The 12,698-nt window shown below is 53.8% G+C and overlaps 1 protein-coding gene across 1 annotated transcript in view; it reads right to left on the bottom strand.

Moving 5' to 3' along the window:
• ASB2 (ankyrin repeat and SOCS box containing 2) overlaps positions 1-12,698 on the bottom strand; it is a 44,795-nt gene that overhangs the window by 2,731 nt on the left and 29,366 nt on the right. Inside the window, exons 7-9 of the mRNA XM_007447436.1 lie at positions 10,803-10,974; positions 2,962-3,526; positions 1,868-2,021 (exon numbers count right to left, since the gene is read on the bottom strand). Coding sequence (XP_007447498.1) covers positions 1,868-2,021; positions 2,962-3,526; positions 10,803-10,974 — 891 coding nt within the window. The remainder of the gene's footprint in view (positions 1-1,867; positions 2,022-2,961; positions 3,527-10,802; positions 10,975-12,698) is intronic.

The raw sequence follows: 12,698 nt of genomic DNA on the forward strand, positions 1-12,698 counted from the left end.
AGGGAAGACCAGGGTGCAGACGGAATGTGGGGGGAGGGGGGAGAGCAGCCAGCTGCAGGGCTGTCTCACTAGCTGCCCCATCACGACACTGCTGACACTTCCGCTGCCCTCTGATCTCAGGACAGAGGCTGCCCTCTGGGATGCTCAGCTCCGCTCTCGGCTGAGTGAAGTCTGAGCTTGTGGGAAGGCAAAAGGCCACTGGGTAGGCAAAGGACACAGGGCTACCAGGGCTGGTATCCTGGCTGGCTTTGGAGTCTCTGATGTCAATGTCACAGCATTAAATGAAAACGAACGTGGGAAAGTGTTTCGCAGATGGAGGGTGGGCTTTATAGTAACCGGAAGAGGTACTGGTTAAGAACTATTTGTTCTTCCTGTTAATAAATGTTTGTAGCACACTAAAGGGTTCAGCATATTTTTTTCCCAGGGACACAGTTTAGTTGTAAATTACCCTTCCCAGGCAGGGCTTGAGGAGGGGACAGTGAGAGGTGGGACGACACCTAAGCAAGGACCGCTCTATTCTCTAGTGGCCTCTAGTGGCCAGTCACGGTGATGGCAACCAATTATTCATTAATTCAAGGAACGTTTGTTTATTGAGCATCTAAAGTTCCCAGTGAGTGAACAAGTCCATCCCACCCTCCCCCGTCCTCCGCCCCCTCCTCCTCCCCGCTATCGCCAGCCCAGTAACTTTATTAAGGGCCTCAATTCAAGAGCTCCCAGGCATTTGTGCAAATGGAAAATCCTACGGCAAGTGTGGGTTCAAAGGGGCACAGGGATCAAGGAGAACCTGGCAAGTCAGAGTTGGGGCACTGGGCTGTGGGACAACTGGACAGGTAATGAGGCAGCGTTTTCACCTGGGGACAGCAGCAGCAATGGTGGGATAATAATAACTTTCTGTGGGTCAGCCTCTGTGCTGCGTGATTGACAAGCACTTGGTCAGAGACAGGACTGTGCCCCCTAGAGCCAGAGAAAGCCCTGGGGCAGCTGGATTGCCTCGGGGCAGGCATCTCCTCAGTATCAGCTGCAGCACCCAGTTCAACTGGCTCTGACGCCTCACCTGCCCATAATTTCTTATAGGAATTCTTGGCCTGACTCAGCCAGGCTGCTCCATCTACACTGCACACAGCTGCTGGACCGTGGCCAAAGCCCGCCTCACTGTGCCAGGCACACACCCAGCCCTGCAAACACCCCAAGCTGGCAGAGCTGGATGGGGCTGGACATTGAGCCTGCCAACCTGCTCTGTTCAGACAGGGATACTGAGGTCCAGAGGGGAGTCCTGCCCACGGTCACCCAGCAAGCCCCCGGTTCCAGAGCTCCGGGGGCCTGGCCCCTAGACCGGTGACCTGACAGCACTGGCACCACCTGGGAGCATGATGAAATGCAGACTTTTAGGCCCCGCCCCAGACCTGCTGAGTCAGACTCTGCATTTTTAAACAAGATGCTCAGGTGCTTCGTGTGCACTTTGCAGTTTGAGATGCCCTAGCCCATAACTCCCTCCTCCACCCCACCACACTGCTTCCCAGTGGCCCATAATCCTGGGCAACTTACTCTAAAGGTCCTGATACCCCTCGGGGAGCCGGAGTTTTTGTTTAAAGCATCCTAGAGAGATTTAGTGGCGGGATGTTGGGGTCGATCAAACCTGGGTTTGAAGCCCAGCTCTGCCACTAACTAGTGGTGAGACACTCGCCAAGTGACAGTCTGAGGGTCAGGCTCCTCACTTACAAAACGAGGAATCACGGAGACACTGGATGCACAGAGCCTGGCACGAGAAGGTGAGGTGCTCATCAAATGTCAGTAACAGTCACAGGCCCCGAGTCCCGGCCTGAGTAAGGCAGGGTGAGCTGCTGGCCGCAGCAGTGACAGCCCCTACCTGCTTTCTCCTTGATGACAGCCCAGTCCTCGAAGCTGTCAATGTGCTCCTTCAGCCGGGAGCAGAGCTGCACGTTGCCCACGTAGTCCAGGAGGACGTCGATGATGGGCCCTGCCCAGCGGCTCACCTCCGGGGCAGACAGAATCTCGCAGAACTGAAAGGGCACACACACCAGGGCTGGGACACCCGGGACCAAGGGCACTGCCTCAGCAAGCTCATCCTACAGGTGGGAACCTGCGGCCAGTGAGGGCAGGGGACATGTCTGAGGACAGACACTGGGCACGCCCAGGGTAGAATCCACTTCTCCACATCCACACCCCTCTCTCATCAACACAGGCCTACTGCTGCCAAAAGCGGGAGGTGGGCAACTTGGGCAAGTCACGTCACCTCCCTAAGCCTCAACTTCCTTGTCTAGAAAATGGGTATATGACACCAACTTCAAGGTTTTTTTTTTTATGAGAATTAAGGTAATATAAACATAAACTTCTCTGCACACAGAGGATAGCCCATAAGTGATGGCCATTAGCCATTGTTAATATCTCCAAGAGGAGGATGTTTCTAATTTCCTTTTCATTTTACATTCTGGCTTATTTAAGTCATCACCATGGACAGGTCTTGCCGCTGGGGTCACTGACTTTCTGCACCTCACCTGACCTTGTACCAGCCTGCTCTCACCTCCACCCGGATCCTGGTCAATCAACCTCATATTCCAGGTGTAGGTTTGCTGGGGGCAATGGACCCCTCAGTTCCTCACCAGTCCCCTGCTCCACTGTTCCTTCCCCCAAAACAGCAGACCAAAGAAAGGACTTAATCGCTCACGTGAACCACTAAGTTCTGCTGCCTCTAAAGCATGCTAACACCGGGTTCTACTGCCTCCGAAGAGCGCTAAATACTAGCTTACACTCCCTCCAAAGTGCACTGACCATGAGTCCACACTGCCTCCAAATCCTGCTAACCATCATCTTCTGCTGCCTCCCTAGTGTATTCCACCCCGCCTCCGGTGCACACAGCCTCGACAGCGAGTGAACCACTAGTCCCCCCAGCCTCCGGAGCGCACTGGCCCTGGCCGCACTCCCCCAGACGCGCCTTCCTACCTGGACCACGCCTGGCGCCTTGTTCGAGCCGGGCGCGTTGTTGAACCTGTTGGAGGGCGACGGGGCGGGCGGGTGCGGGCCGTTGCCGTACAGGCACGAGAAGCAGGGCTCGCCGTTGCAGCCGAGGTCCATGAGGAACTTGAGCAGCGACAGGCACTTCATGGAGAACATGATGGTGGCGGGGAAGGCGGTGGGGTGCGTGGCGATGTAGGCGTCGATGTTGGCGCCGTGGTCCAGCAGCAGCTGCATGGTGCGCAGGCAGCCGTGGCGGATGGCCACCAGCAGGGGGTTGATGACGTCGCGGTTGGGGTCGGCGCCGGCGAGCAGCAGCAGCTCGGTGGCGTACACGTTGTTGTTGACCACCGCGAAGTACAGCGCCGAGCTGCGCCGGTCCTCGTAGAGGCGCGCGCGCTCGGGCGCCAGGGGCGCGTTCACGTCGAAGCGCGCGCTCAGCAGAGCCTCGAGCACCTCGTCGTTGTTGCGCTCGGCAGCCAGGTGCAGCGGGCTGATGCCGCTACGGCGCACGCGCGTGCGGCTGGTCACCGGCAGCAACATCTGCACGATCCTGCGGGCGGGGCGGGCACGCGCGGGTCACGGGGCGGCCCGCACGTCTGGGCCGGATCCGCCCCCGCGGGGAACGGAGGGGCCAGGCTCGGCCACTCGCAACCAGAGTGAGGAGGCACGGGCCCACCAGCAGGGGGCGCCGCGGAGACAGCCGTTCTCACAATTACCACTTGGGGGAGACTGGGTCTGCTTTACAGATAAGGAAACTTGAGGCTCAGAGAGCTTCCACCACCTTCTCAAAATCACAGAGCCAGTAATGAGTGGAGCTGGGCTTCAAACCCACAACCCTTAGCCTCCAAAGTCTGAGTCCTTAAAAGCCTCAGCCAGACTGGCCTGTGGTTTCAAGAATCTCTTGCCGACTTACTTCAGGCTAAGGAGTGTTGCCCATTCCCAGCTCAGTTATCTGAAGGAATTGATTAGAAGGCCCCCAAACCTAATGACTGTCTGCGCTACTATCTTCAGGAGGCAGTAGAGCCACATCGTGCCCTGCCTAGGTAGGCTGGGGGTGTGGGTAGGCGTGGGCGGGCAGGGACAGCCATATCCAAGGGCTCACTATGTGCCAGGAGACATCCAAAGGCTTTACAAACACTATTCGGTTTAATCTTTACAACACCCCATAAAGTATGTCTCGTCATTCCCTTTTTTCCAGATGAGAAAACTCAATGCTCAGAGCGGTTAGGGGGGCTTGCCCAGGCCATACATCGGGAGACACAAACCAGGATTTGTACCTTCCTCTGACTCCAGGGCTGAGCTGTCCTGCATCTCTGTCTTGCTGCCCTGAGGCCTTGGTGGAGCCAACCAGGTCCTGGGGGACAGGAGGGGACAAATCTGTCTGGCCCCAGCCACTCCTGCCCCAGACCCCAGTTAGCCCTCAGTGACCATGAGGTCGCCTCCCTGGTCCTGGGAGTCTCAGAGCCTCTTCCCCTGAAGGCTGACTCTAGCCTCTGCCAGTCTCTCTGCCCTGCCTGTGGCTTGGAGAGGGTAGATCAGCTGCGGCTGAGGGTGGAGATTGCTGCCAGCCCTGACTCTGCTCTCTTCTGATGAATCAGGCACTATTCTCAGCACTTAACCTACGCTAATCTGCTACATCCTCCCAACAGCCCTATGAGATGTGTACTAGCATTAACCTCATTTACAGATGAGGAAAGAGAAGCCCAGGGATACACAGCCAGTAGGTGATGGAGCCAGGATTTGAACCCAGCTAGTCTGATTCCCCCTAGAGTGAGGAGCACACTCTTAACCACTCCTCTGCCTCTTGTGTGGCAGTCAGGAGACAGCTGCTATGTCACAGGGTTTTACATTCTTCACAACACATTACTTGCCTGCCCCATTTTACCTTCACTGCAGGCTGTGGAGGTAGCCAGAGTGGGTCTGTGGCCTTCTTTGTAACAGGCAGGGCTCAGAGGGATGAAGTGACTGATCAAGGGCCATAAAGCAGTTCTGGGGCTTGACCCCAGGAATCCTGACCCCTTGTATTTGCTGTCTTCCCCTAGACTCCTGCCACCTACCAAGCTCTTGCCACTGACGTGATTACAGACCTTAATCCACACAATCCCGGATGACAGGTGACCTTGTGTGGGCTCCAAGGAAGTGGCCATGGCAGGGCAAGCAGGTGCCACCAGGCCCATTCCCACACCTCTTTGCCTCCTGGCACTTGGGCTCCTGGGGCTTCTGGCTTCTTAGAAATGTGGTGCCAAGGACCTCCCATTAGGATCTCAGTGGAAAGTATTATTATGGTTAGTGACGCTGTGTTTGCTTAAAATCTGCCTCTCAAACCTCAAAAGGAAATTCACACACCCAGGGGGGCTAATTGCCTCCTAATTTCTATTTGTGCAGGCTCAGGAGGCCTGACCTCGCTCTGTTGAGGTGCTGGTCAAAGGCGGGGCCAGGGCCTCAGCCTGGACCACAGCCATCGCCAACAAATGCTCCCTGACAGCCGTAACATGCCCAAGCACGGGAAAAACAGTGAAAGGGGCTGCCTGGGGCCACTGGCCAGATGGGCTGGTATCTCTGGCAGGGCACAGCTGGTCTCCACTGGTCCGTTGCCGAACCAAGGGAAAATGGCAGAAATGTGGGAACGTGACTGGACGTTGCCTAGAGTCCCAGAAAATAACACAGTGAAATTATCTAATTTTTGTACGCTCTGGAGGACTTGGCCAAGCTGAGAGTAAATATAATGCTGGGCGGGGTCTGGAGAGCAATGTGTCCAGCCTCCCGTTTTACAGAGGGTGAAACTGAGACCTGGGTGTGGGGTGGGAGGTGGAGGTTGGATTGGAGGTGGATGTCAAAGCCAGGGCAGAATGCAGGCGTCAGAATGCCCAAGGCCAGGCCTTTCCATGATGCCTCAGTCCCGCTAGGCCTGGGGAGTGTTGGTTGCCCCACTGCATGTCATCACTTCTCTCCCACAGCCCAGCTGGTGGGAGGAGGGCAGGAGGATGAGGGGGAGACCCCACAAGACAGACTGGGACATTCCCATTTCTCCCATGGGCAGGTCCTGGGACCACAGGTGCTCAAAATGCACCTTAAGAAGAGAACAAATGTACCCATTGCCTGGCAGAAACTTTGGTGTCTGGGAGGCCTAGTTCCCTGTCCCTCTCTTCTCCTTTCCCCAGCACGGAGGCTGCACCCACCAGCTCAGCCTCCTGGGTCACCGGGTCACGGTGGTGTGACCTCTGCCAGCATTCAGTATAAATTTGACCATGGACTTGACTTTCGCAAGGGAACCAGCTGCCCACAAATGGCTCTGCTCCCAATACCACTGGTAGCACTGTGTCAGCCTGGCAGTGTGTGTGTGTGTGTGTGTGTGTGTGTGTGTGTGTGTGTTCAGGGAGGATTACCTCTTTTCTGAGCCCTTATGGAGCCAGCAAATGCTCCACCAGTGGAGAATCTGCCTAAGGGTGTTCCCAAGGGCACAGTGGGACTCCTACCCACGAGGGATCCCTCCGGGGGAAAGTCTGCAGCTCTTCCCCTGGGAGCTGGAGCAGAGGAGCAGGTGCTCCACGAAGGAGGAAAAACAGGCCCACTGCCACTCTGTGCCACCTGCTGGATGAACAAGCAAGCCTAGGGGTCTCTGGGTCCTCGGAGAGAGAATGGAGCTTGCTGAGGATGCAAACTGCGTGCTCTCAATCCCTGTGCAACTCAGAATCCCTGAGGGAATGCTGAAAATGCAGATTCCTGGGCCCCTGTCATTCAGGGCCCGATTCAGCCTGTCTGGGGAGGGCCCCCGGAATCTGAGGTGGGTGATCTATGCATCATGCCTTGAGAAACTTTGCTGCAAACCTTCATTTTCCTCTAGAAGGCACAAGCAGTAAACCAGTTTCCTGGAGTGGATGGGGTTAGATAAAGGGGCCTGTCCTCTTATTTTCTGGGAGGACTTGAGCTCTGAGCCTCAGTTTCCCTTTTAATTAACGGGCATGCTAACTTGCTTATGAATGTGTTGAAAAATGCATTTTAATTTAATGTATTAAATGTTCTCTATTCTGCCTTTCCCAGAAAGAGTTTTAGGTGGCTTGCAAAGGTAATATAAATTAGAAGTAAAAGAGAAAGGATATTTAAATATTAGGGAAGGCCCAAAATACAAGTCAGTGTTATATGTCAGCCACAAACTACAGATTGGTTCTCCCCTGGGATGCCTGGTAAAATCACCTGAGGGCTTTTAGAAATCCTGCAGCCCTAGCCCCAACCCAGATTGCTTACAGCGATATCTCTGAGGGTGGCGCCCAAGCCTCAGGGTTTTTTTTTGTTTTGTTTTTTGTTTTTTGTTTTTTTTTGCTGTACGCGGGCCTCTCACTGCCGTGGCCTCTCCCGCCGCGCAGCACAGGCTCCGGACGCGCAGGCTCAGCGGCCATGGCTCACGGGCCCAGCCGCTCCGCGGCATGTGGGATCTTCCCGGACCGACCCAGGGAAGCCAGCCTCAGGGTTTTAAGAGTTCCCCAGGGCTCCAGTGTGTAGCCAAGGTTGAGAACCAGTGGTTTCAGTGCTATTCTAAATTCAGTTTAAAGGGATCTTGCGCCATCTGCTCTTGTCTAATACAACTTCTTAATAAGTCTATCTTTGGTGCTGAGTTTTAATGTCATAAGGTGTCTTTGCTAAACTGGAAATGAAAAATAAGAAAAAGTGTGTCTTGGGGCTTCCCTGGTGGCGCAGTGGTTAAGAATCCGCCTGCCAATGCAGGGGACACGGGTTCGAGCCCTGGTCCGGGAAGATACCACATGGCGCGGAGCAACTAAACCCATGCGCCACAACTACTGAGCCTGTGTGCCACAACTACTAACCCTGTGCGCCTAGAGCCCGTGCTCCGCAACAAGAGAAGCCACTGCAACGAAGAGTAGCCCCCCGCTCGTCACAACTAGAGAAAGCCCGTGCACAGCAATGAAGACCCAACGCAGCCAAAAATAAAAAAAGATAAATAAATTTATAAAAAAAGAAAGAAAGAAAGAAGTGTGTCTTGGAGGTGCTAAGACTTTGGGGTCTTGGGGGCTTCTTTCTCAGCCACGCCTAAATGTCACGCCCTCCAGTTAAAATTGATGAAGACACCGTCTGGCGAGCACCGATCCCAGATGCTGGAGCCACTTTCCATGCTACGGACAGGGAGGGCGTCCTGGCAGGTGGTGAGTGTGGAAGGCCTAGGGAGATTCACATCAAATCCCCAAGCAGCCAAGGGAGGACAGCGTGGAGAGGGCCCCATGCCACATGCCCAGGGAGTGAGTGCAGCACTTGGGGCTTGCCTGGCCGCGGGCCCTGCCAGGTGGCAGGAGCTGCTGGGAATCGGCTTTACCCCTTTGTAGGGCAGCCCTCAAAAGGTGGCCTGGCCCCTCTCAGTCTTGGGGTCCAGAGGGAACTAAGGTCTGAGAATGGAGGGTGAATAACCAGGGAAATGGCTTTGGGAGTCAGCACGAGTCCAAAGCAGGTGGTTCCAGGGAGGCCCAGCCTTTCTCCCTGGCCATCCTTAGCCACATCCAGTGCTCTTTCAAACTCCCCACCAGCTGGGGCCAGACTGCTGACATCTAGTTCCACCTGAAGGCATTGGGCGTGACTGGAGGATGCCAAGCGACAGTCCCAGCTCGGCCACTCTCTGGCAAGCCACTTCCCATCTCTGTCCTCGGGTCTCTCCTCTGCAAAATCAGGCTTGGATTAGATCAATGGTCCCCCACCCCCACCCCAGAGGGCTGGCTGGGCTGTATCTGGTTGACTCAGAGCTTTTCAATGATAGAGACTTGGGCTCCTTCTCTCTTGGAGATTCTGGTTCCGTGTGTCTGGGACGTGCCATTTAAAAAATAGCCCAGAGTGACTGTGCTATACAGGCAAGTATGGGGAGCCAGTGTACCAGGAGATTTCAAGGGTCAACCCTTCTGTCTCTTCCCCTCAGGATCTCTCTGGAGTCAGGTTAAGATAATCCATGTTTGTTGACTGATGCTGCATCTTTCTGGAGCTGAAGAGCAAGATGCTATCTTGCCCACCACCTCTGCCTGACTTAAGTTGCTTTCATCCCTTCATTGGTTTCACTGAAAAATTATGGAATGTACCCTCCCTACATAAGAGAGAATGCAGACCCAGTGAGCACCTACTGTGTGCCAGGTGCTCTGCTGAGGGCTTTATTTCCATTCTATAGTCACGTATATCCATTTCACTAGTCCCCGCAACAGCCCCCGAGGCAGTGCAACCTACCTCCCATTTTACACAAGAGGGAATTAAGGCTCAGAAAGGTTAAGCAACCTCCCCAAGGCCTCAGGAGGCATTCAAACCCAGATATGTCTGCCTCACGGCCTGCTACTTGGTCCAGAGAATGCGGGGTCTCCTCTGTGCATGTATGGGGCATGGAGCGGGGAGGGCATCCTTGGTTGGTCATTTGTGCGGGTACCTACAGAGCAGGGCCTGGGGCCCCTGAGGGTCAGCTCTGTCTCCTTGTGTCTCCACTCCATTCTCCAGGATGTCACTCTCACCCCCATTTCCCTCTGCCTTAGCGGAGACCAGCCACACTCTCCAGCACACACAGTCTTCTCCCGCTGAGGACAGGGCTGCATTTCCCAGAGTGTGTCGTCTGGGGTACACGAGATGGGATTTTAGGTGAGAAGGTTTTTTTTATTAATTGTAACTTGATAATTTTAACAATTTAATAGGGTGATAAACGTTCCCTTTTGAAAATAAATTCATTTAAAATAATAACGTCTTGAAAGGAAAATACTAAGAAGTGAGGGTACAGATATCTAAAATCAGGAAGAATGTCTGTGAATGCTCAAAGTTTGGGGAACACTGGTCGAATGGAAATTACTGGGCCCTGTGCATCCTCCACGGGCAGCTAGAGTTCCACCTCCTAGGCGAGTCTTCCCTGACCCTCCAGCTAGTGGTGGTACAGGTGGAGGTTTAACAACTTGCTCTCTGGGGGGAGGAGGGGCCTCTGATTTCTAACAATCATTAATTTCCATGGTGTAAATACTCTCACCACGGCCAATTTCAGACTACCGATGTGATCAATCAGCTCACAGGAGCTGTACAAGCCAGCTCTAGCACACCTCTGCTTCCAGCCCATGCTAGTCTCTAGGACCACCACGGACCTCAGCTCTTCATGCTCTTTCATTTGTCATGAATTTGTGTGTGTGTGTGTGTGTGTGTGTGTGCGCGCGCACGCATCTTCCATCCCACCAGATTGCTCCGTGAAAACTTAAGCTTCTCTCATCTCACTCAAAGTACCTAGCACATAGTAAGTGCTTAAGAAAAACTAGCTAGTATCAATGGTACTATTTGTATTATTGTAGGTATACTCTGTATGCCTGCTAACTGCCTAAGAGGTTATCTTTGCATCCCCAACAGAAATATCCACTAGTCCAGACTCATATCTGGCTTTCTGTGTGGAATCCAGTAGAAGTGACATTTGGAACAGGTGAGTTCCTGTCATTTGCAAGCTGAGTGACCTTGGGCAAGTCGCTCAACCTCTCTGTCTTAGCTTCCTCATTTGAGAAAAAATGAAGATAATCGTATCTACCTCAGTAGATCTGTTAAAAGAATTATGAAAAGTACAGTTGTTAAAAGAATTAAACACATTTCTAATGTAAAGTGCTGGAAAGTGCCACACAGGTGTTGGCTATTATTATTGTTCCTGGTGTTGTAAGCATTCACTCTAGCTTGCTGACTGCTGAGGGGTCTTCCTCTTTTCCACCTAAAATGTGGCCTGGGATCTGACCTCTCCTGGGCCTCCCTACCCCCGTGGGCGGGGCATTCAGAGGAATGGGCGGGGTGGGCGAGGAGCCTCCGGGTGCAGGGGCGGGGCCTGGGCTGACCTGTAGTTGCCCTTCTTGGAAGCGATGTGCAGCGGGAGTATGCCATCCTTGTTGGCCTTGTTGGCGTCGGCACCCTGCGACAGCAGGAACTCCACCACCTTCTCGTGCTCGTTCTTGCAGGCCTCGTAGAGGGCAGATGCGTGGTCGCTGGCCTGTGTGTTGATCTCAGCACCTGGCAAAGGAGAGGCGGATGGGTGAGTGATCAGGGCGGTCACTGTCCTTGATGTAACGCCCACCTCGGGCTGGCCGCTGCTGCCCTAACCACTGTGATACATTGGATCACCCAGAGGACCTCCAGCTCCTTTCCGCTACATTGAGACCCGCTGTCTGCCATCCTGAGCTGCCACGATGATGCTGGGACTTACTGAGCACTTGCTCTGTGCCAGACGCTGTGCTTTACCTATGCTCTCTTTGAGTCCACCACATATTGTAACCCCATGCAATCCGTAACAACTATCTCTCCATGTCACAGACAAGGACGATGAAGCACAGAGAACCTCTGCAACTGGCCCCAGAACCCCCAGCCCATAAGGGAAGAGCCAAAACTTGAACCCAGATGATCCGATGGCAGAAGCCTTGGCAGATGATCAGATGGCAGAGACCATGCTCTCAACACTCATTCCACCTAAAAGGATCCAGATCCTGAACTGAGGAAGGCCCTCACAGCTCTAGGAGGGCACAGAGCCTCCTCGTAAAGAAAACCCCTAATAATTTTATTCATTGGGATTTGCTCTTCCCTGCCTTCCATTTCAAGGAATAAGAGAGGAATTACTTCTTGTCTCCTCTGAAGGAAACACTACACCGTGCTGCAGGAGGGAGGAATCCAGCCTGGTGACAGTCTCCCGTGAGCCCAGTCCCCTACGCCTTCTCCGTCTCCTGGTGGTGATGGAGAGAATGCGGGGGTTTCTCTGCAAAGAGCGGTGCAGCCTGTTCCCAGTCCCTCCCTATTCCGGAAGGAAATAGAACTGAGACGGCAGTGAAATGTCAGTAAGGGCTGAAATCAAGAGCATCTGTTAACCACAGATCCCCTCTCTCTGGGCATTCAGCTTATCACAAGCTTTCTCGTAATTTAAAATTTTTGATGACTGATTTCTAGTGGAAAGAGCACAGGCTTTCATGCCAGACAAGAACCAGTTGAAGTTTCTGTTTCATGCTTTACAAGCTCTGTGGCCTTGGGCAGCCTTTAGGAGCCTCAGTTTTCTCATCTGTTGACCAGGAATAATAGTACCTACTCAACTGCAAGGAGTAAATAAGGCAAAGTAAACAAATATCCGCTATAGACTGAAACACTCATGTCCCCTGAAAACTCTTACGAAACGTAATCCCCAGTGTGATGCTATTAGAAGGGGAAGCCTTTGGGGGGTGATTAGGTTATGAGGGTGGAGCCCTCACGAATGGGATTAGTGCCGAAATAAAAGAGATCGCAGAGAACTCCCTCACCCCTCTACCATGTGAGGACACAGAGAGAAGTTGGCTGCCTAGGAAGTTGGGACAGGCTCTCATGGAACACTGAATCCACCGGCACCTTGGACTTCCCAGACTCCAAAACTGTGAGAAATAAGCCTTGGTTGTCCATAAGCCACCCAGTCTGTGGTATTCTGTGAACTAAGACAACCTCCCCACCAGGTGGCTGGCACAGAGGGGCTGCTCAGCAAATGCGAGTTCTCCAGGATGGAGGGGCCGGGGGCGCAGAGGCTGGTTCTGCCTCCACCCCGAGGGAGAGTTGGCCAGCGGCTCTGACACTGCCAAGCTCTCAGAGTCAGGCTCCCTGGAAGCCTGGTCCCCGCCGGCCTCCGGCCTCCGGCAAAGCCGCCTGCTCACACAAGAAAAATATTTGCATTTGCAAATGGACTCAGCCCACAAGGGGAACAGACCCTGACTCAGGGCTTCAGCAGG

The sequence above is a fragment of the Lipotes vexillifer genome, unplaced genomic scaffold, assembly GCF_000442215.2.
Source record: "Lipotes vexillifer unplaced genomic scaffold, Lipotes_vexillifer_v1.1 scaffold1884, whole genome shotgun sequence".
Lineage (NCBI taxonomy): Eukaryota > Metazoa > Chordata > Mammalia > Artiodactyla > Lipotidae > Lipotes > Lipotes vexillifer.